Source organism: Polypterus senegalus, chromosome 6 (genome assembly GCF_016835505.1).
Source record: "Polypterus senegalus isolate Bchr_013 chromosome 6, ASM1683550v1, whole genome shotgun sequence".
Classification (NCBI taxonomy): domain Eukaryota; kingdom Metazoa; phylum Chordata; class Cladistia; order Polypteriformes; family Polypteridae; genus Polypterus; species Polypterus senegalus.
This window is the reverse complement of record NC_053159.1, coordinates 17540670-17564991: the sequence shown is the minus strand read 5'-3', so window position 1 is coordinate 17564991 and position 24322 is coordinate 17540670. Positions and strand designations below refer to the sequence as shown.

Here is a 24322-nt window from a genome sequence, read left to right as displayed (position 1 = left end):
TACGAGTGGTGGCATCTACTACTGTGGAACTGGCCTGTTGGGCCGTGTTGATGTCTGTTGGATAAAATAGAGAAGCAGACATTTTGTTTCCCTCTTCACTATAGAGTGTACTGTTTGACCTGCTGCTTAATGTTCAGAAAATCTTTGCTTAAATCTGCTAATTCTGGTTATAAAATGGAGACACACTCTTAAAGGCTGTACTGTGCAGTGCACTGCTGCCCCCTACTGTATAAAGTGCACAACAGTTCTGCTTAACACCCCTAATTCTGTAGTACTAGGTTGTTGTACCGTGTTAGCCATTATGAATGTAGAGAAAAGCCAAGCAAAATGACACCTTTTATTGGCTAACTAAAAAGATTACAATATGCAAGCTTTCGAGGCAACTCAGGCCCCTTCTTCAGGCAAGATTCAGGCTAATTCTGTTAAGTCTTAAGTAGAGAAAGGTAGTACTAAACCTTTCTGTATAGTGACATGCACTGGTGTCCTCCACAGAGGACAGATGTGTACTGCTAATGCCATCTGTGTGGTAAAATGGAAAAACTGCCCCCTTCTGTGTAAAGAACCGCACACTTCTGCTTGTCCTCGGCTAACTCTCTTATATCCATAAAATGGAGAGGCACTTCTGTTCTGTTCTTTTGCTGTTCTCATCAATGAAGAAGAGTGTAGTCGAATGACTTCTCTTTACTCCTGCGGATTGTAAAGTGCAAACGTAATTGCCAAGTACTAAAGTGCAGTGCTGCCCCCTACTGTGTAACACTTGTCTTTTACTACTTCTACTTCTTTTTTATTATGTAAAGAAGTGGACGGCATGGTGGTGCAGTGGTAGCGCTGATGCCTCGCAGTCCCGGGTCCTCCCTGCGTGGAGTTTGCTTGTTCTCCCTATGTGTTTGACAGGCAGATTAGGTGGATTGGCGACACCAAATTGGGCATGATGGATTTGTGTTGTGTGTATGTGTGCAAGTGTGAGAGAGTGTGTTCTCTTACAATAGACTAGTGCCCTGTCCAGTTGATTGTTCCTACCTTGCCCCCAATGTTTGCTGGGATAAGCTTCAGTCCCCTACGACTCTGCTCAGAATTATCCATCCATCCATTTTCTAACCCGCTGAATCCGAATACAGGGTCACGGGGGTCTGCTGGAGCCAATCCCAGCCAGCACAGGGCACAAGGCAGGAACCAATCCCGGGCAGGGTGCCAACCCACCACAGGACACACACAAACACACCCACACACCAAGCACACACTAGGGCCAATTTAGAATCGCCAATCCACCTAACCTGCATGTCTTTGGATTGTGGGAGGAAACCCACGCAGACACGGGGAGAACATGAAAACTCCACGCAGGGAGGACCCGGGAAGCGAACCCGGGTCTCCTAACTGCAAGGCAGCAGCGCTACCACTGCGCCACCGTGCTGCCCGCTAAGAATTATGAGGGCTTAAAATATGGTATGGAATGTAAAGAAGTACATTAGTACCCCAATAGTACACTACTGCCAAGGACAGTCCAACTTAAGTAAAAAAAAAAAAAAGCTGCATTTTCCCCTTCCTTTTCAATGAATAGAAAGTCCACTGATTAGGGATCTCTCACAGATACAGAGATCTCATACTCCGGTCATTGCCCCCTGTCAAAGTCTATGTGGTCTTCCTGTGGGTACCAGGGTTTTAATTTGCACATCTTGCAGGACATGCTTGTTACGCTGAATGGCAATTCCAAATTGTCCCTGTGAGAGTGCAGGTGTCTGTGTGCGCACAAGTGGGCCCTGTAATGGAGTAGCGCTACATTAGGTGCGGCTTCATCCCAGGATTAGCTCTGTTCCCGCTCTGAAGTGAAGTATGTTTAAGTGGGTATGTTTTGGTATTAACAAAGGGCTAAGTGAATTGGCGTTGCTAAAATTGACACTAATGAGTGTGTGTGAGTAGGTGTGTGTGTTCACCCTGTGATGGACTGGCGCCATGCCCTGGTGATTTTTCTGCCTTCTACCCAATGCAGCCGCATTGTAACTCTGCCCTTGGTAAGCAGGTCAGGAAAACGGATGGATGGGTGCTGATGCCTCCTTGTGGCTTTATATGGTCATCCTGAAATCAGGTACTGGACCACCATAGTGAATATGTGAACATTGTCATAGGAATACTGCATCCAAAAATTATACATTGTTACTTGCCCAATGCCATTTATAGTGACAGCTGAGAAAAATCTCATTTCCATGCAGAATGATGAAGATAATAAAGGTTTTCGATACAATAAGGGTTTATGCTGACCAACACTAGACAACAGTAAACAAGTCCATGAAAAATTTTCGCATTATTCATGTCACGTAATCCACATCCCAGATATCCAGTTGTAAGCTCACAACATTCCAATCACCATTTTTACTAAAATATTGTTATTCAGATCACTTTAAGACCGCGCTCTCGGAAATGGAAACGTGGCGCAGTCAAATATGACCGAGTATTTGAATTGAAGGCCTTCCTCATTCATTGGTTAGCAGTTCACCCCAGAAACAGTTTATTCATTGGCTAACACAAAGTTTCATGTGACAGCATCAAAAAAAAATGCAACAATACAACCGAAGACTAAAAGTTAAAGAAAGGCGAGTGAAAGCTTTATCAGGAGGAGAACCTGCCTTGGACTTGTACATATCTGAGATGCTTCAACAAGCCGAGGGTCAGTTCACCCGTTCAGTTACATAGCCTTCCGCAAAATGATCTTGAGGTACTCCAGTTGTGGATATGAATATAAATGTAACAATGGCAATTAGATGTCTTCAATTCAAAAAGCTTAGTCATGCCTAAGCATTTTCTGGAGGTGGTTTATTTAACATTATCTTAGTAAAACTATATTTGCTTGGCTGCAGTGGGCTGGCACCCTGCCCGGAGTTTGTTTCCTGCCTTGTGCCCTGTGTTGGCTAGGATTGGCTGCAGCAGACCCCCGTGACCCTGCAGTTAGGATATAATGGGTTGGATAATGGAGGGAAGGATGGATGGATGCATATTTGTTTGGGATGTTGTCAAGTCTTCCAGTCGTATACTCACACGTCGATTATACGACCCAAGTAATGTGAGATTTTTTTTTCCAAGAATGTTTCCTGTTGTGTAGCGTTGATCACCATAGACACCTAGTATACGAGGTGTGGCAGAAAAGTAATGAGACTGATTTTTTATTTACCAAAGTTTTTATTTTTTTCAAACATCAATGTTATCCCCTTCAAAGTAGTTCCCTTGGGCAGCTACACACGATGGAGACGTTGTTCCCACTGTTGGTAGCAGCGCTGGAAGTCTTCAACCGGTATGGTCTTCAGCATGTCCGTTACACTCTTTTGGATGTTTTCTAAAGTCCCGAAATGACGTCTTTTGAGGACATTTTTCAGTTTAGGAAAAAGGAAAAAGTCACACGGACTGAGGTCAGGTGAATAAGGGGGCTGGGGAACCACAGGAATGCCTTTTGAGGTCAAAAATTCTGTTATGGAGAGGGCAGTTTTTCGGCACCATTTTGGCACAGACCTTTCGCATGTGCAAATGTTCAGTCAAAATTTGATGAACGGTAAATCTGTTCAAATTTAATTGTTCACTCAACATTCTTAATGTTAAATGACGGTCTGATCTCACAAGAGTGTTCACACGTTCAATGTTTTCATTGGTTTTCGAAGTTGAAGTCCTCCCTGAACGGCGTTCATCTTCAACGTGTTTTCTGCCTTCCAAAAATGATTTTTGCCAGCGAAAAACTTGTTCCCCATAGACCTGTTTTAACTTTTCAAACGTCACACTTGCCGTTTAATGGCACAACGTTGCTCCAAATTCCGCTGTTCCATTTTGCGTGACGCACAACCAAAACACAACTTCGCTAATAGCAGTCACAAAAATCACGTAGTTAACGGAAGGAGTTGAAACTCGCACTGAGCTATGGGAGGGTACTGATACACGTGCTCTATCAAGGACAACAGCGCAGCGTTGCCAGATCGCTTGCAGTGTTGCCAGTCTCATTACTTTTCTGCCACACCTCGTATCAGAAACTTTTATTCTGTTCTGCATGAAAACATGAGATTACTTTTTTCTTTCTCTGCCATCACTACAGAGTACATGGGGTAAGTGGCACATAAAGAAAAAAATATCATTTCTAAATGCAGTATTCATTGGAGTTGACACCCCTTGCTTTTTATGTAACTGATCTACTCCTGATTCTACAAAGCAGTGACACTGAATGTGATATTACGTATTAATATTTGTCTGACTGTGGATGTTCATAAGAATAAGGAGTGTGAATTTGATCATTTTCTGATTCTAACCTGTCTGGTTCCTAGGTGGTATTGTTTGTAGTTTGTTGACGCACTGCGGCCTTGTATATTTGTATTCAGTTGAATCCTCGCGTATGTGTAGGAAGCTACTTTTATTACTTTTCCACACACCAGGCAGGGTTCAGATTCAGATGGACAATGACTGAGAGTCAGAATCCAGATCAAAAATTCACTTTGGAAAAACTTCTCCACATTTTACATAAAATAGCTCTTTGCTGCCTCTTTCTGGCAGGAATGTGCATGCTGTGCAATACTTACCCATATTTGCAGGTAAAATAACCAGAGAAGGAAATTCATGGAATCAATACGCTTGGCAGGAAATGACAAATGGGTTTAACTGCTCGTTATGGGTGGCACAATGCCAGGCAGCCCTTGCCGCACTGCGGGGAGCGAGTTCTTTGCATCTTCATTGGAGTGTTTTGGGAGGTGAATAACCTTTCTGCTGTGTTTTGTTGAAACCGTTTCGGAGTATTCGGTTAATGGGGAAGTAAGGTGGTAGTGAATTGTGTGGTGGGCACTTGAATGGCCTTGCTTGGGCTGATTGGCGTCTACTGCTGTTTGCTTTGTGTTGACAGGTTCACCAACTGATGAAAGCAGCACGCAATGGGACAAAGGATGGCCTGGAGAAGACCAAGATAGCCGTCATGCGCAAGGTGACCTTTCTCCAGAAGAAAGAGTCACAAGGTAAATGCACTCGCCTCACTTTAACATGGAGACTGAGCCAGCCTTAATGGTGCAGACATCCCAGCACAGTTAGTGTTTTATGTAAACCATCCAGGCAGCTAAACTCTACAACTTATTAGTGAAATGTCTGAGGCAATATACAGCATATCAGAATTTCTTAAAATTTTATTACTATTTATTTTAATTAATGTGCTTCTTCGTATAACTGTAATAAGGTTTTGTATTTCTGCGTTTTACATACAGTATATATTTTTTTTGTTCTTTATTTTGCCTTATACAATTTCTTGTATTAGGAATTTGTTTGTTTTCGCATACCCCGCAGGGTCAGCCATTGTACAGCGTCCCTAGAGCAACTGAAGGTTATGGGTCTTCCTCAAGGGCCCAACAGAGTAGGATCTCTTTTGGCAGTGATGGGGATTCGAACCGGCAACCTTCAGAATACCAGCGCAGATCCTTAGCCTCAGAGCCACCACTCCGCCCTACATATATGTTTTTATATATAGAATATAGTATGTCTCTTTATGAAATCTTAGCCTGCTTTTTAAATAAATTGAGCAAAACTAAAGGCCATGCACTAAATGCCTAATTGTGTTTATCAGTGCTGTTCGACATGTTTTCTAACACTAGGTGAATTCAGCTGGCACAATGCTTCAAATCTGGTGAGAAGCCTCAGGGAGTTTCCTTAGATGTGCAGAGGATTTAGGGAGGCATTGCCCTTAAGGAACAGATTATGGCGACAATTGCTTGTCCTCGTCTGGAGGGGTCAGCCAAGGCGAATTCTGACCAGCTACAGGAAGGTCACAGCCATGTGCAGCCAAATAAGCACTTAAGTGGCTCTAGACAGTCATGTGGCTACTTACGTGCAGCAAAAGCAGGTCTATGAGCAGAGGGTAGGCATGTGGAGTAAAGTCAGATCTGTCATGATGGGGGCTAATTGGTCCAAAATATTTATGACTGGTCAAGTGCAGTCAAGTCAATTCTGAAAAGCAGTAGGTGATCACTTGCAGCCAAGACAAATCTAATGGGGGTCAATTTTGTAATCGATTCAGAGCCTGATGTTCTGTACAAAACACTCACCATAGGCAACCGAGAATAATCATGTCCAGCAAAGTTTGATTTGTGTGTCAAATCTTGGATTTATACAGCAGAGGATGAGCCTTATGCTTAAGTGACTCATCATATGTGGCAAAACCTCATAATCAATCAATCAACATTTATTTATATAGCACATTTTCATACAAACAGTAGCTTAAAGTGCTTTACAAAATGAATAGAAAAATAGAAGACACAATAAAAAATAAACATAAGTCAACATTAATTAACATAGAATAAGTAAGGTCCGATGGCCAGGCTGGACAGAAAAAACAAAAAAAAAAAAAACTCCAAAAGCTGGAGAAAAAAAATCTGTAGGGGTTCCAGACCACGAGACCACCCAGTCCCCTCTGGGCAATCTACCTAACATAAGTCAAACAGTCCTCTTTGTATTTAGGGATTTCATGGAAGGACCTGATGATGATGGTCACGTAGACTTCTGGCTTTCAGTCCATCAATGTTGGTGCATCATGATGCTTTGAGTAGGTTGTGGTGGCGCAGGCAACAGGAAAAAGAAACAGAAGAGAGAGTTGGGGTCAGTATGGATTTTAGAGCCACTGTGAATAGTTATTATGAAGAATTGAACATACAGAGTATCAGGATTAAGTTAAAGTGAAGTTATAAAAAGGCCATGTTAAAGTCATGTGTTTTCAGCAGTTTTTTAAAGTGCTCCACTGTATTGGCCTGGCGACTTCCTATTGGCAGGCTATTCCTGATTTTAGGTGCATACCAGCAGAAGGCCGCCTGCCTCACCACTTCTTTTAAGTTTAGCTTTTGGAATTATAAGGAGACACTCATTTGAAGATCTAAGGTTACGATTTGGAATATAACGTGTCAGGCATTCCGATATATAAGATGGAGCGAGATTATTTAAGGCTTTATAAAGCATAAGCAGTATTTTAAAGTCAATCCTGAATGACACAGGCAACCAGTGTAGTGACATTAAAACTGGAGAAATGTGTTTGGATTTTCTTTTCCTAGTTAGGATTCTAGCATTACTAGCATAACTCATAACTTGTAGCAGGGGCTGATGATGTTCAGTGTCAGATGGTATTTAGAAAAGCCTGACGTTGTGCAGTAAAGGCTGGTTATACACAGCTGAATTCTGAATTCTTATTGTTGTGCCTTGTGGCAATTAAAAGGCCAGGAGGTAGATGGGAGTTCAAAGTAACAAAGCTCAAGTCGATATTGAGTGATTTAAAGAAACCCAGAGGCAAAGCCTAACCATGAACCGAAATTGTAGTTGAGGGAAAAGAGAGAGAGGTTAGGAGCAGGCGCTGATACATTGCATTGCCGCACCCACCACACAGCAAACCAACTCAGGATCCAGATTAGGACCCGAGTGCAGCCATGCAGCGGGTGATACCTCAGCACCACACTAGTCCAGATGTAGTGGAACAGTGTGAGGTTTTTTTTATGGTGGCTGGAGTGCCAATTCTGTCACCAACCCCCAGGTTTTTCCCTACAGGTTGGAGGGCCTACATGCAGGGATGAATGCAGATTAACGTCATACCCCTGACGGAGCAATTGCAGGTTAAGGGCCTTGCTCAAGGGCCCAACAGAGCAGAGACACTTTTGGCATTTTACGGCATTCGAACCGCCAACCTTCCGATTGCCAGTGCAGATCCCTAGCCTCAGAGCCACCACTCCACTATCAAATAAAAGTTATTAAAAAATAATAAGAACTTAGAAATGTTTTTTCTTCTTTTGATATTTGCAAACTTGGTCAAGGAAATGACCAATGGAAGTGATGACCTCTTGACATTGCTTATAGTGATGCCCAGCAACCCTTTCCTATTGGAAATAAAATGGTGTTGTGGGGGGAAAAAAGAAAAAGTTAAATCAAAGCGTAAAATTTTTTAAACCATCTCCAAAATGTTATAATAACTATTTGTAGCTGCATTAGTCTAGGATTTCCAAATAATTCAAAACAGATCAAACAAAGCTACCAAAAATGCATTCCAGCACTAGTAATTCTCGTCATACATAACAAAAACACTCCTCAGTTCAAGTGCCTTAGTGAAATGTAAAGCAAATGGTTCACACAAAAATAAGGGAAAAAAGTTGATAATATGCACAGAAAAGGGAAAATGATAACTTCTTATCTGTGGTATTGTGCTTAAGGTTTAAGTATCCAAGTTACATTTCTTTAGGTTTCTATATGTTATCTTATTTATCGCACATATGTACATATGTACGTAATGGTCAGAAAACTCTATGCTGTTAATGCCTTTCTGTCTAGCAGCTCATGTTTCTTTTTAGCTATCTAACTTAAATCTAAGAGCTTTTCTCTAGTCACAAAGAGCTAACATTAAGAACATTCCATTACTTTTAACTTACAGGGTGTGGACCAGAATAGTCGATTATGTATACAAAAGCTTCATTATATTTAACTTCAAGATAAGCAAAAACTAAGGTAGATTTACCATTAACATTAATTTAAAGGATTTGACTCTTATATACTATTTTGGAAGAAAAACCTGATGAAGCTACTAAAATCTTGACACTTGTAGCAAACACTGGACTAGTGCATTAACATTTTATATTTATATATATGTTGTGCCGACCCGACACAGACTGACACCGGTGGCACGCATAAAAGCCAATAAACTTTTATTTTTCTTCACCTGTGGGGCATGTCTTCCCTGTGTCCCACAGGCAGTACACAGTCCCAAAAGCATCCCAAGCACTACACAAAACACACTGGTCTCCACCACCACTTCTCCTGGCAAGCATTGTCCTCCTCCTCCCGACTCTGCCTCCTGGAGTGGTGGCTGGTGGCTCCTTTTATAGCTCACCCGGAAGTGCTTCAGGTGCTTGACCACCAGTTTCCGATTGCACCTCCAGGTGTGGCTGAACTACCACCCAGACGGGCCCTGGAACCCCTGCAGTGCCTCCTAGTGGCCACCCTGGATCCCAACAGGGCTGTGGAGAACTCCATCTCCCATGGAGCCCTGCGGGTATCTGAGGAACCAGAATCACCCAGGGGGTTGCCACCAAGTGGTCTGGGGGAGGTACTGTGCAGCCCATGCTTGCTCCCCTCGAACATGTACAGAAGGGGCGTCATGGGCCCCAGCCGTCCTTCACAAAATATATATATATATATATATATATATATACTAGCCATGAGCGCCCAACTACGTTGCGCGTGTTAAAGTTGTCTGTGAAAGGCTCCCTGTTTAAACGCGGCTGCCAGTCGTGAACTGGGCCCTTCGTCGCACAGCATTATGATTTTTTATAAGGGAAACAAAATTACAAAAGAAAATCCTTGGATATTGATTTGATAGGAACGGCCTACTCGGAATCACTGTCCGAATCGTAATTATGTGGTGGTGTAGGAGCATTTCTGCTTCTGTCCGTTCATAGTCCCTCTCGTTTTCACAACGCTGTCGTTTCCTCTCACGATCTCTTATCAACCTTTCTCCTATCTTGCAGGTTGCTTTGTGGCAATCCAAAGAATAAGGCAATATACACGGAGCAATGGTTATAAAAGGGGGACACATAGGTATCCAGGCTCTTTAAAGCATTAATAGGGATCACTTCACTGACATGTGAGCAAGCCACGGTACAACTGTGAGACGCGCAGCACTCGCCGGCTACAATGTAGCAATAATAATTTCCGGAACGTGCTGTTACGTTGTCATTCATTTTACCCACGGTCTTTCTTTCATTCATATGTTACGTAGACACGTACCTTTTATCTTCGGCAATCTCATTCTCTAACCAGGCCTCAGGAGCTAACCAGCGTAACGCTGTCCACCACCCCTTTCGTTATTCCGCACATTGTTGGCATTCGTGAGTAACAACGTACTAAACTGGAAGGTGGTCTACGCATGCATGGAATTCGCGGACAAAGATCAAGATTTAAATGAAATTTAAATGAAATTTAGTTAATTTAAAGCACAACAATTTGTTTAGTTTGAATGTCTGTGTTTTGAGGTGTGACTGGCGTACTACAGTCTTCAGTAGTGTAAGCATGGAGGAGATTCTTAATGCAATGCTTATGTTTTAGCTGTCTCTCTACTGCCATCTAGTGCTTCTTCTTCTAATTCATTCGAGGACAAACAAAGATCAAGAACCAAATGAAGATTTTATTTATATATATACATATATATATATATATATATATATATATATATATATATATATATATATATATATATATATATATATATATATATAATATAAAATAGTGGGGCAGTGCTTTCCTTTCACTACCCTGTCCTGGTGCCCCCTGACGGTGGTCACGGATGTTGTGCAGCAAAGTTGGTTCTGATTTAGAAAGGGGCCTGATGCAGTATTCACATGCTGCAGTAGGTGACCACTTGAACTGAAGTCTGATCCCCCATGAGTTTAGCTGATTGTGTTTAGTAACCAAGTCTGGCCTCATGCGGCTAAGTGGGATCTTGTAGAGCTGCGGCTGATCCTGCACAGTGGAGTCAGATCTTATGTTGCAGAGGCTGTAATTTTCATATACTTAATAATGTTGTGTGATCATCTAATGCAATGAGCGAGCTTCTGTGTTAATTAGGTGATAGTTATGTGTAGCAAAATAAAATCTTTTGTACTTTATACAAAGACCGTATGCAATTATCCTCAATTATCACATTTGGCCTTGCTGTGCTGCTGTTTATTTAAATATTCATGTACTATATTTATTTGCAATCTCATTCATCCCATGTCTGTAGAACAAACATTGCTATCCTTGAGGTGAATATCAACCTGTGAAAACGGACAATTTTGTAATTCCACTTTTTGTTTGGTTATAAGGAAACTTGTTATGGGTCTTAGAAAAGCACAGAAATGATTGACTGTTTCAAGTAATGTATGATCGTAGTTTTAAATAGTTTGAGTTCATAATAATGAAAAAAAAAATGTAATCATTAAATAATTATTAAATAACTATTTATTTTCAAATCTGTGCCTGTCCAGGGTTCTGCTCATGACAGGGCACACTCATCCTCACTGGGCCGGGATAACGTTGTCTTTGATTTCAGGCTGAGCTCCTTCCTTTTTATAATGTTCTGCTAGCTTATACTGCGACAGGTCTTTATTTTCTTCCATCCAACCACTTGCTCAGCCATCCTAATCCAGTTTTATGTCTGTGGAAACTATAACTTCATTCTTGGAATCTAGCATCTTGTCAAACAACCTGCCTTGTGTTTAAATAAAGCCTCCTCCTGGTACTTGATCTTCCTGGAAGAGACAGCAGAGAAACCCGGAGCTTTCATATCTCCTCGCCTTTAAGGTGTTCAATCTGTGCACATGGATTGAAGAAGTAGGACAGAGTTGAAATCTTTATTTTTAGATGCAGTATGTAGGTATGGGTATGTGCCAACATAGGTTTATGTGAATAAATGCATTTTTATGTAGGTACCTATGTACGTATGTGTGAGTACCTGTCTCTGTGTGTGTTTGTGCATATACTGTGTATGTATGCTAGCTGTGGTACCCAACAACAACAACAACATTTATTTATATAGCACATTTTCATATAAGAAAAAATGTAGCTCAAAGTGCTTTACAAAATGAAGAATAGAAAAATAGAAAACACAATAAAAAATAAAAATAAGTCAACATCTTCAGTGCACAGTCTATTGGAATGTGCGAGGGTAAATCAAAAAGTAAAGGCAATTTGAAAATTAAATGTAACTGTAATGGATAGAAGCTAATGCAATACAACACGTTTGTGATGGCCTATGTGTAGTTTGAACGCCATTAGTCTAGTTGAAGCCAAGGTCAAATGAACATGGATTCTCCGCAGCAGTATTGTATCATTGTAGAACAACATGCCATAGTGAGATTTCTTTGGCCAGAGGGAGTGAAACCTGTAGAAATTCACCAAAGGATGTTGTCTTTTGCTAATCGGTAAGCTGTTTGGGTCCCCATCTTGCACAAAGTTTACAGTAACTCCGGTCATCCTACACTATAGCATGTGCAGATGCATAGCTAATATCCAAATGTGCAGCAACTGTGGACAACGTAATCCATCTTTCTTCTCTGATGAAAGCATTCGCCATGTCAATGTGGGCTGGTGGTCATGATGTTGATGGTCTACCAGATTGAGCTTCGTCAGTTACACTTGTTCTTCTCGTTTTAAACATTTCTACCCATTCATAATCGTTTTGTTGAGTCCTGCTGTTTTTACTGCCGTACTGAGCCAACATCCCTTAGTGAATTTCAGCCAGTTTCACTTCCTCTGCCCAAAGAAATCTCACTACGGCACGTTGTTCAACAGTGGTACAATCCTGCAGTGGAGCATCCATGTTCATTTTACCTTGGCTTCATCTAGACTAACGGCAGAGGGGCTGTACTGTGTGTGTTCAAGCTACCCATAAGCCATCACAGATGGGTTGTATTGTGTAAGCTTCTATCTGGTATAGTTACCACATAATTTTCAAATTGCCCTCATTATGTTGTAATATGCATGTGGTATTAATATGCATTGCATTTGTCATTCCAACAAATGGTGCATCACAGACATTTGTAGTAATAAAATGCATTTCTATTAATGTTTGCAATGTGCAAAAACGCAGTGCATATGTCTCTATTATATGCTATTTGGTATAGGATTCATAAAAGCAGTGTTAATGCGCCATCTGTTGAAATGGAAGATGCAATGCATTTTACTACTAAAATTGTTTGTGATGCCTCATCTGTTGGAATGACAGAGACTTCACAACCGGACTGACAAACAGCTACACAGACAAACAGAAACTTTTCCTTTTGTTAAGGTGGATTTGTGTGTGTCTGTATATACACGGTAGATACGGATATGTGTATGCAAGTGCTTGTAAAAAAAAAAAATCTACACTTTATTGGTTTCTTTTTTTGCATGTTTATTTTCTTTGTAAATTGTACCCTGACGTCCTCAGCTGGCTAAATCTCTCTTTCTATAGTCTCCCTTTCTGAAGATAGAGTTAAATGGGGTGAATGCATTTGATGTGGTGTTTCCTTTTTATGTGCAGGTGGGTGGGTACTGTTTTGGATTTATTTATTTTTTCTCTATGTTATGATCTGATTGACAATGTACCTTTTTTAATACAATAAGATGTATCAAATAAATAAATACATAAATAGACCACAAAAAGCAACTGAAACCTCTCCTGATAGAACTGGGTACAGAACATGAGCAAGCCTAAGCTGCCAGTCTGTCTGAGGTGTGCCTTTACTCCCAAGAAGCAATCTGCGCTGGCACAATACAAAAATAAACTGAATTCAATTGAATTTACCCAACCTGCATGGTTTTGGGGTGTGGAAAGAAAACCAGAGTACACAGAGAAAAACCTATGTAAACAGACAACACATACTGTAGGCAGCTGGGCTGTGGCAGCAACGCTAATAATGTGCCACTATGCTGCCCTACATTTTTAAACTTGAGCCCAGATCGAGTTAAATAATGAGAACGAACGGCTTAATCAAGAAATGTAATATTTTTCCACTAGAGGGCAACAAACCCTAACAAATACTGAAACAAAGCGTAATCACACAGGCCAGCTTAGTGAATACCAAACAAAAAGATGGCAGGCTGCTCCTAGCAAAGGACTGCAGTGTGCCCATACCAGCTAGAATTTGAGTGGCAAGAACTCGCCCATTTTCTGCTGCACTTCAATCACACACAATGATTAGGTTGCTGATACAGAAATAAAACCAAAAAGCAATTCTTAGATAACTCCCGCCCTTTGCCACCTCACAACACCTAATCTCCCCTCATTCAATTCCATAACCTTGTAACCTGCTGTCATGCCACGGTGAGCCTTTCGTTGTGACATGGCTACTACTGGTATTGTGCATTGTTGACAAGTAACCAATGCATTCACTGGTATGTATCTCAGTCTCCTCATTTCTTTTCTAGATGAGTGGGAGGATGATGTGGGATACCTGGACGTCACGGTTTCAGAGATGAAGCACCCTCCTCCAGAGCTGTCACCAATGCCATCTGGACTGAGCAACTATCAGGTTGTCTTTGCTGTTGTCATATTTTACGTGATATTTTTGCATCGCCTCCAAATGTAAAGTGCAGTGTTTTTTTTGTTTTTTTTTGTTTGAGGACACCCCACTGCGTGTGGCATTTTCTGTTTGGAGTAATTGGAAGTGCCATCCACCCAAATAAGATGCGGCCAAACGTATAACCATTTATAAAAAGAATCCCAGTTTTCTGTGAAATAAGTTGAAACTGGCAAAAAGTAATTGGTATCCATCATTCTTTGTTCCATATTCTATAGCACAGTGTGGCAGATGGCTGGGGCCCTTACCCGGCCAGGACACCTTGACAATGGAAAGACTGGGGGAAAGAGGTTTTTTAGGACTTTATTGGCTCTCCTGGACTGATAGAGGGCAGCCCCCTTGCCTATGGCATGGGTTTAAAGCATGGAAGCTCAACCATGCTGGGGGCACCTGGATGTTAACTGAGCCCTGTGTGGCACCCGGTAGTGCTGCTGGAAGAAGGTCCTATAAAAGGGGCTTGTAATCACTACTCAAGGGCCAGAGTTGGGAGGAAGAAGGACGAAGCTTGTGAGAAGGAGTGGAGGTGAAAGGGACTGACAGAAGGAAGGAGACAAAGACTGGCACTATCTATGTTGCTGTACTGTTGTGCTGTGATCTGGGGAGTGAGAAAAGTGTCTCCCCGCTATAAATAAAGAGTGTTGTGTGCTACACTGCTGTCTCAGCCTGTCTGTGGTCAGAGTAGGACGGCTGTATGCGCCCCGGTGGTCCACAGCGGACACTTTGCTTTGATTTAGCACTTAACATTTTCATTGGCTTTATTTTTAAAATCATGAACAAAATTATTGGAACACCTGCTCTAATATTTTGTAGCAAACTCTTGTGCGGCAGAGCTTTCCGAAGCTCTGAATGAGACTTTTCAACCTCTCAACTGGCTGCTCCTGTTCTCTTAGGTTTGATGAGTTCCTTCTCCCCGCTGTGAGTTTCAGCCCCTTCCATGGATGTTCATTTGGATTCAGATCAGATATCCTAGCGGGCCACTTTAGAACTTTCCATTGTTTTCTTCTCCTGATGTTTTGGGTCCTTATCCTGCTGGAGGACCCACCCGTGTCTGTGACACAGCCTTCTGACAATGGGCAGAATATTTTTCCCCAGAATTCCTTAACAATCTTCTAATTTCATTGTGCCCTGCGCAGAACTCAAGGACCCCCAGTGCCGCAGGCTGCACAACAGTCCCATAACATTATTGAGCCTCCACCATGTTTCATGTTTTTGTTTTTTTCTTGTAATTATTGCTTTGTCTCCAGTGAACACAGAGCTGCTGTGACTTACCAAAAAGCTCTAATCGAGTTTCATCTGCCCTTTCTCCCAGAAGGGCCATGGCTTGTCAGTGAGCATTGTGACTTTTTTGTGTCAGGTTTTCAGAATGTGGGGTCTTCTACCATGGAGCCCACTTTCATTCAGACAACAACAGAAGTTGTGACTTGAAACTCTTGTTCCTTGATCTGGGAGGTCAGCCTGAATCCATCTTGGTGGATTTCCTTGGTTCTTTCTCATCCGTTCGACTATTTAATCTGAGGGTCGGTCTTCTTCTTGCAACCACGTCCAGGGAGGTTGGCTATGGTCACATGGACCTTCTACTTCTTGCTAGTATTGACTACTGTGGTTACAGGAACATGAAGCACCTTGGAGATGGTCTTATAGACTTTACCTTAACCATGCTTGGCCAGTGCCGCCTTATGTTCCTTCTCTTGCCGATATTCAATGTGTTGCACCCAATGGCACAACACAACCGAGAACTTTTCTCCATTTAGATAGACTGAGTGACTACAAGATTGAAGACCCCTGTAATACTAATTAGAGTAATTAGCCTGCTTGAACTGTCACTGCATTCCAACTATTCCATGGTGGTTCAGTCATAGCACTGCTGCCTTGTAGTAAGGACACCATGGTTCACGTCCCAGATCCTCACTGCGTGGAATTTGTATGTTCTCCCTGTGTTTGTGTGGGTTTCCGCTGGGTGCTCCGGTATCCTCCCACAGTCCCAAGACATGCATGTTAGATGGATTTGGGGAGAACTAAATTGGTCCTAGTGTGTGTTTGGTGAATATGGGAGGTATGTTTGTCTGTGTTCAGCCTGTGATGGACTGGCGTCCTGTCCAAGGTGTGTTCCTGCCTTGCGCCTTATGCTAGCTGGGGTAGGCTCCAGTGACGACCCTGGTCTTGGATTATGTGGGTTTGAATTTGACGATGGCAATTTCTAAGGCAGGGATGGGAAGCGTCGGTCCTGGAGGGCTGCAGTGGCTGCTGGTTTTTGTTCCAACCCCGTTTCTTAATGAGAAGTTGATTATTGCTGATGAAGCATGTATTGCATAAGTGACATTTTGATGCTTCATTTTAGTGGTCTCACTTGTTAAGGTTCCCCACCCTTAGTTACTCATTTCAGTCTTAATCAGCTGCATTCAGTGTTTTTAATGGTTCCTTATTAGCAATGAGATGCAAATGACCAGCCGTCCTCCATCTGACTTTCCATTCACACCTGTATGGCTTCATTATTCTCTATTTGGTTTAATAAAACACTCTAGAGAAAAAGGTGACAGACTGAAAATGATCAGTTTTTAAGCTTCAAATCATTTGTTTGATATCCTTGGAAAGGAAAAATTCTACAATACAAGAACCTAACATTGCAGACTAACAAGCTGTGAAATTAAATAAAGCCTGAGATTGGCAAGGTCTGATTTCTAATTAACCAACTGGCATTGAATGAGAACCTGCAGCCATTGCGGCCCTCCAGGACCAACATTGCCCACCCCTGTTCTAAGGCAGGGGTCACCAAGTCCGGTCCTGGAGGACCACTGTGGCTGCAGGTTCTCATTCTTACCCTTTTCTTAATGAGTGACCCATTTTTGCTGCTAATTAACTTCTTTTGAATTCATTTTAATCGACCTGCTCTTGAACACTTGGACCCCTTAATTGTTTCTTTTTCCTCAATTAGCAGGCAAACACTAAGGAGATACAAAATGAGGCAGAACAACTGGTGTCCATCATACAACATCTGAAAATAAAGAAAGGTGAAGGTTTCAGGAATGCTGATCTACTCAGGTCATCAAAACATTTTACCAGTGTGCTCTTAGAAAAGAGAAAGTTAACAATTTCAGAAATGTCTGCTATTGCACAATGAGAGCAGCAACAAGCCATGGAATTAAAGAACGGGTTTATTTAACGACAGGAATCGGCGCCTTATTAAGCAACTGGTCGGAGTGAAATTGGTTGGAGTTTGAGGCCCTGACTTAGTTGGTCTTCTGTTGGCTCACTCACGTCACGTTTCATTTCTGTTTGGGTGCCATTTAAGGAAAGAAATGAAGCAATTCAGAGGAACAATGAAATTCAGGGGAACAAATCTTAAAAAACAATTAAAATGAATTCAAAAGAAGTTAATTGGCACAAACGGGGCATTCTAAAAAAGGTTTAGAATGAAAACCTGCAGCCACGGTGGTCCTCCAGAACCGGAGTTGGCAACCTGTGTTCTAAGGGGTCCAAATTATTTTTTCTTGCCATTTGTTTGTTGTTTTTTTTTTTAATGTTCAACTCCTGAATTTAGAGCAAAATGTCTACTCTGTCGAATATGGAATAAAGAATGGTGGATACCAGTTATTAAATGGACAATTATAATTCTTTTTAAAACAGTAATGAGGGGTCAAGCAAAATGACAACTTTTATTAGCCAGCTAAAAAGATTAAAATATGCAAGTTTTCGTGGTAACTCTGGCCCCTTCTTCATTTAAAATGCAATGTTCATTGCCTGAAGGAGGGGCCTGAGTTGCCTCGAAAGTTGGCATATTATAATCTTTTTAGTTGGCCAATAAAAGTTGTCATTTTGCTTGACCTCTCATTACATTCCTAATGGCTAACATTGTACAAGACCCTAGTACTTTATGGTACACTTTCACGGTTTTAAAAAGTATCTATCTATCTATCTATCTATCTATCTATCTATCTATCTATCTATCTATCTATCTATCAATGCTTTTGGCCACGTCTGCCAAGTCTTTATGCCAGCAGCATTATTGCCACCTAGTGTCTAAAGTCAAGAAGTGCCTTGCTGCCTACTTTTCTTTATTTGCCAAATGGTAATGCCCAAAATGGCTGACAAATCTGAGTTCTGCTGTTGTTAGCAGGTATTCTATTGTGTGTCCCTTACTAGCTTGGATGTTCTCTCATCTAAAGGTTACAATAGCGGCCTCTTAGTTTACACCAAATTGGCCTGCCAGCTTGCTGCTATTATTCTGTTATTCCACAAAACTCTTGAGTTTCCCCAGGGTACATTTTTGGCAGACCCAAACATAACCTTGATATTCCCGAGTATGACTGCCCAACCCACACCCCGAACACACTCAGAATTCTTCACATTCTTCTTACAATCGGAGTAATGAAGGTTTTGTTTTAAGGACCCATTTAGTGCCTTCCCTCCCCAGTGCTCTTTATAGAAAATTATTTGAATAACCCAGAATGACATTTACATTCATCAGGAAAGCCCTTAAATTCTTCTGGGGCCCTACTGTTCCATCTCAAAGCCTTTTCTCTAGAGTTGCTCAGCCCATTGCAGCTGGTACTTTTGGGGAAGGTGATATGAAATAGTTCAGCACCTCAACCTCCACTGGGTCTTGTGCAGTTTAAATACCCTCAAGGCAGTGACTTTCTCCATGGAGCTCAGCAGGGTGCAGATGTGCATATAGATTTTTAGTTAAGCGCACAGTGTGTTACTTCATTCTGCAAGATCATTTCATGCTCCAGCCGCTCTGCTCATCGTGTTGATTTCACCAGAGAGACCCTGGGTCTGCTGAGTTTTATTTATGTTTTGCAAACATTCCCGTGACTGTGCCCTTGACTGGAAGATGCTTAGTGCCTTCTTTAACAACATTTGGGACCTAATGACTCCACAAGGGAGCTGCTGCCACCTGCTGTACACAGTGAGCAAATGCACTGCAGTCACTTAAATTGGAGAAATGTGTGCTGTTATGCCAGCAGAACCAAACTACTCAACTGTCCCCTGCCGTAACAAGTGCAAACATTTGACTTGTTGTAGGTGTGCACGTAAAATCATTTTAACAAATGCAAACACTGGGTGCTATGTCACGACTCTAACCTGAGTGCTCTTCTACCCCCTCTTGTTGTGTCAAGGACAGAAATTCTCAGACCCCTACTAGTGCTGTCTACAGTCGTGGCCAAAAGTGTTGATTTTTCACAAAGTGTGCTGCTTCTGTGTTTTTAGATCTTTTTGTCAAATGTTTCTATGGTATACTGAAGTAGAATTGCAAACATTTCATATGTTTCAAATGCTTTTATTGACAGTTACATTCAGTTTATGCAAAGAGTCAATATTTGCAGTGTTGGCCCTTCTTACTTTTTCAGGACCTCTGCAATTCGCCCTGGCATGCTGTCTGTCAATCAACTTCTGGGCCCAATCCTGACTGATGGCAGCCTATTCTTGCATAACCAATGTTTGGAGTTTGTCAGAATTGGTGGCTTTTTGTTTGTCCACCCGCCTCTTGAGGATTGGCCACAAGTTCTCCAAGGAATTAAAGGTCTGGGGAGTTTCCTGGTCATAGAGCCCAAATTGTGAGATTTTGTTCCCTGAGCCACTTAGTTCTCACTTTTTCCTTATGGCACGGTACTCCATCAGGCGTTGTTGGCCACCAGACTGTTCTTGGATGTTTGGGAGAAGTTGCCCTCAGAGAATGTTTTGGTCCCATTCTTTAACCACTCCATCAGTGAATTGACACCTGAAAGGTGATGCCAAAAAAATGGGTGAAGGATAAACAATAAGGGGGCATGTTTTAAAAAAAGGTTGAAGACCAAGCCAGCAAAATGCCAATAAGTGGTAAGCACTCACATTTTGAATAAGGGGCATGAATGGATAGAATTTAACTAGGAGTAGGCTTGACCGAAGGGTCTCCAGACAAAGATGGCAACATGCCATTTGGTGCTGTCCATTAGCATATTAGGAGTGTCAATGCAACATGTTAAGAAATGTATAAATATGGATGATAATTTGCATATTATTGGTTTGGGATTTTATTCTACCACATGCCCGGCAGAGTAATTTAGATAATTCCACTACTGTGCTGTGTTGTATTGAGTTGAATAGTGAAGTACAGTGGAACCTCGGGTCACGACTGTAATTCGTTCCAAAACTCTGGTCGCAACCCAATTTGGTCGTGACCCGAAGTAATTTTACCCATAGGATTGTATGTACAATACAATTACAGTAATCCCTCCTCGATCGCGGGGGTTGCATTCCAGAACCCCCCGCGATAGATGAAAATCCGCGAAGTAGAAACCATATGTTTGCATGGTTATTTTTATATATGTTAAGCCCTTAGAAACTCTCCCACACTGTTAACATTATTAGAGCCCTCTAGACATGAAATAACACCCTTTAGTCAAAAGTTTAAACTGTGCTCCATGACAAGACAGAGATGACAGTTCTTTCTCACAATTAAAAGAATGCAAACATATCTTCCTCTTCAAAGAATGCGTGTCAGGAGCAGAGAATGTCAGAGAGAGAGAGAGAAAAGCAAACAATCAAAAAATCAATACGTGCTTTTAAGTATGCCGAAGCACCGCGATAAAGTGCCATTTTTTAGAGGAGCGTCCGTATCCTCTAGGCCAGGGGTCCTCAATCCCAGTCCTGGAGAGCCGCAGTGGCTGCAGGTTTTTGTTCTGACCTGGTTGCTTAATTAGAAAGCAATTCTTGCCAATAAAGCACTAACAAGCTATGGAATTAAATTAACTCTGCTATGTCAGGTCATTCTCATATTCTAGATTTTCTTTCCCTTTCTATCATGCAAATGATTTGAAGGCTAAAATGGACGAGTAATTCTCAGTCCTTCACTTTTTTCTCTTCATTTTTCTACCAAGTATTTAATTAAACCCAATAGTGCAGATAAATACACACAGGTGTAAATGTAAATAAGCTAAATGGAGAAATGGTGCTCTCTCTTGTCATTTGCATGTTATTGATAATGAGGAGCAATTAAAATAGCTGTTTAAGACAAAATTAAGCAATAAGGGCTCAAAATCACTAAAGTGAAGCAGAAGTGTTACTTTAGCAATAAGTGATTTTTATTAAGCAAATGGGTTGGAGCAAAAACCTGCAGCCACTGCGGCTCTCCAGGACCGTGATTGAGGACCCCTGCTCTAGGCCAGTGGTTCCCAAACTCGCTCCTGGGGACCCACTGTGACTGCAGGTTTTTGTTCCAGCCAACTTCTGTTTTTCATTGGACTCTTAGTCTAATTAAGTGAGTCATTATTTCCCAGTTTCTGTGTTTTGAAGCCAATGTAGAAATTACTAAACTAAACTAAATCTGATAGATTTTTATTAAAATATAATAAGAAGTTATATGGAGAAGTTGTAGTTATGTGGAGAATATTTAGGTTTTTTTTTTAAGTCAGGTTCAGTATTTCAACCTAATTTTCATTGTGCTTTAGCAGGTGTTCTAATTATTTAATTGATTATTGTGAGTCTGACACTGAAGTCGTTGCAGCTTTCATCATCCCGGGTGTCTACTATGTTGGTTTTTAATTGTCACTATTAGGGCTAAATGAAGGGAGAAAACTACACAGAAAAATGGGAAATAATAGGAAAACAAGAGAGTTAAGCATTTATTGCTTTAGAAAAAATATAAATATTTCTAAATGTCAAAACCATACTGTTGTGTTTTTCTGAATGCAGAATAAGAGAAGAGTAAAAAAGACCAGCTAATGGGATTAATAAAGTATCTATCTATCTATCTATCTATCTATCTATCTATCTATCTATCTATCTATCTATCTATCTATCTATCTATCTATCTATCTATCTATCTATCTAATTAAATTAGATCAGCTGTTATCGATTATTATCTCTGATTGTGAATCTGGTTGGAACAAAAACCTGCAGCCACAGTGGGTCCCCAGGATCGAGTTTGGGAACCACTGCTCTAGGCAAACAGCCTCTGTGCAAACAGCCCCTCCATCAGGCAGAGAGAGTGAGAGAGACAGAGAAAATGCAAACAATCAAGCACCGCGCGGGAAGCATATCGTATATCATTGAGGAGTTTTATTTAATACGTAATACATGCTCTGATTGGGTAGCTTCTCAGCCATCCTGCCAATAGCATCCCTTGTATGAAATCAACTGGGCAAACCAACTGAGGAAGCATGTACCATAAATTAGAAGACCCATTGTCTGCAGAAATCCGCGAACCAGCGAAAAATCTGTGATATATATTTAGATATGCTTACATTTAAAATCCGCGATGGAGTGAAGCTGCAAAAGTCGAAGCGCAATAATCCGTTCCAGACCGAACGAGCTGTGTGTAAATATATATATTTTTAAAGATTTTTAAGCATAAAAATAGTTAATTATACCATAGAATGCACAGTGTAGTAGTAAACTAAATGTAAAAACCTTGAACAACGGAGAAAACTAACACTGCAAGAGTTTGCGCTATAGCGCTAGGAACCGCTCGCTAAAAACACTTTTTTAATGAGTTTTAAGCACAGGGAAAAAAATGAACATTTGAAAAATCTGTAATTTAATAAACCACCAAGAAAAATAACATTGCAACAATGCACGCTACGAGCCGATCGCTGTAAACAGAGGTGAAGTGGAGGTTAAAATCCAATAGAACAAAATCTTCATTAAATACAACGAGGTTAAAACAATGCTCGAATTAGTCGCTTTAAAAACAAGCCCGGTGCATTCCTTAACTGCCTTCTCAGCCTTATGCGTCCAGCCCTCTCTCTCGCTCTCGCTGGCTGGCTGCACAGGGAATGCTCAGGGAGAGGAGATCATCCGCGCGTACGAACCGGAAGGGAAACTGGCTTGTTCATCACCCGAGTGTGTGGTCGTGAACAGATGCAAACTTTTTGGTCGTAACCTGATTTGTACGTGTTCAGAGACGTTCGTGAACCGAGGGTCCTCTGTACACTGCTGCCTGAGGTACAACATTGCTCTACTGACCCCTAATAGTGCTATCTACTGTATAGCCTAGAGAAATGCATTTCTCACTTCATTTGTGGAGAAGAGGACACTGCTGCCCCCTGATCTGTACATCGTAGAATTACATTGCCATGCTTTGTTATAGTGTATTGAGTAGTGAAATACACTGCTGCCCCCTGCTGTATGAAGTGCAAATGCTAGCTAAAGTATAACCTGGACCAGTGGGTTTTTAACCTCTGGTTTGTGACACAAGTGAGCTTAATATAAAAATAAAATCCATTGCTTTAATGCTTTAGGGGGCAACTGATTACAGATTTCCAGTTCTGTACCCAGTCAAAGGGGCGTTTTGCTCTTGCACACGTGGGAATTGAATCAACTGAAGTAAGTCCAATTAAAGCAGATGACAACCGGTGTTACACTGCACCCTTCATTAAGAAAGGCAGAGGACACAGACAAGTAGCTTAAATCCTTCTAGCATCAGCTATTCTGAATTCTTCCAATTCTGTATCAACCTTGCAGGATTCATCCCAAAAACCTGAATCAAACAGGAATGTTAAAAGAATGTACGTCAGAAAATCTGGTTTGTGTAGGTAACTGTTACCTTGAAATGCGATGAGCAATGGCTGTTGTTCATTATCTGTGGTGTTGTATTACCAAATGAGAACGTGAAGCATTCCAAACTTTAAAGGCATTTGGAGTATGATACTTACAGAGTAAATTGTTCAACTTTTTAAAATGAAAAATAAAAACTCTTGAAGCTTTACCACAAATATTATAGTTTGTACAGCAAGTCAACAGGCACTCTGGGCTTTGTCGCATTGCACATCGAATTGCCAAATAAAAGCAAGATGGCAGCATTGTGTGAACAGGTTATCTTGCCTTGTGCAATAGATAGAATTCAAGAAGAGTCCGCGGCCTGCAAAGTCAAACCTATTCCTCTCCACCTTCTCTTGATTACCCGTTAAAAAAGACAAATGGCCACTGAGTTTGATTCAGTATTAAACATCTGTTATTTATGCGTATCTATTATGTACACCATATTTAACAAGAAAAAGTAAATACATATTCAACTTTTAATGTGTGTCATTCAGTGGAAAATGTTGGCTAGTTTATATTAACATTACTGCCAATAAAGGATTATCACTTAACAAAAACAGATAAAAGACCCAAAAGGTTGAGAACCACTGATCTAAACAGTCTTGGGTGTCACTCTTCTACTGAGGTGGGCATTGCTGTCCCTGCCATGCAAATCACACCACTACATTGTTGTCTTGTTTTAATTAGTAGGAAAGTACACTGCTGCTCCCTGCTGTGCAAATAACAGAACT

General features: G+C 41.2%; 1 protein-coding gene across 1 annotated transcript in view; it reads left to right on the top strand.

The window, feature by feature from the left end:
- The window catches only part of arhgef10lb (Rho guanine nucleotide exchange factor (GEF) 10-like b), a 281719-nt gene that overhangs the window by 120352 nt on the left and 137045 nt on the right, over positions 1-24322 (top strand). The window contains exons 9-10 of the mRNA XM_039755432.1: positions 4865-4973; positions 13921-14029. Of these exons, the coding sequence (XP_039611366.1) occupies positions 4865-4973; positions 13921-14029 (218 nt within the window). The remainder of the gene's footprint in view (positions 1-4864; positions 4974-13920; positions 14030-24322) is intronic.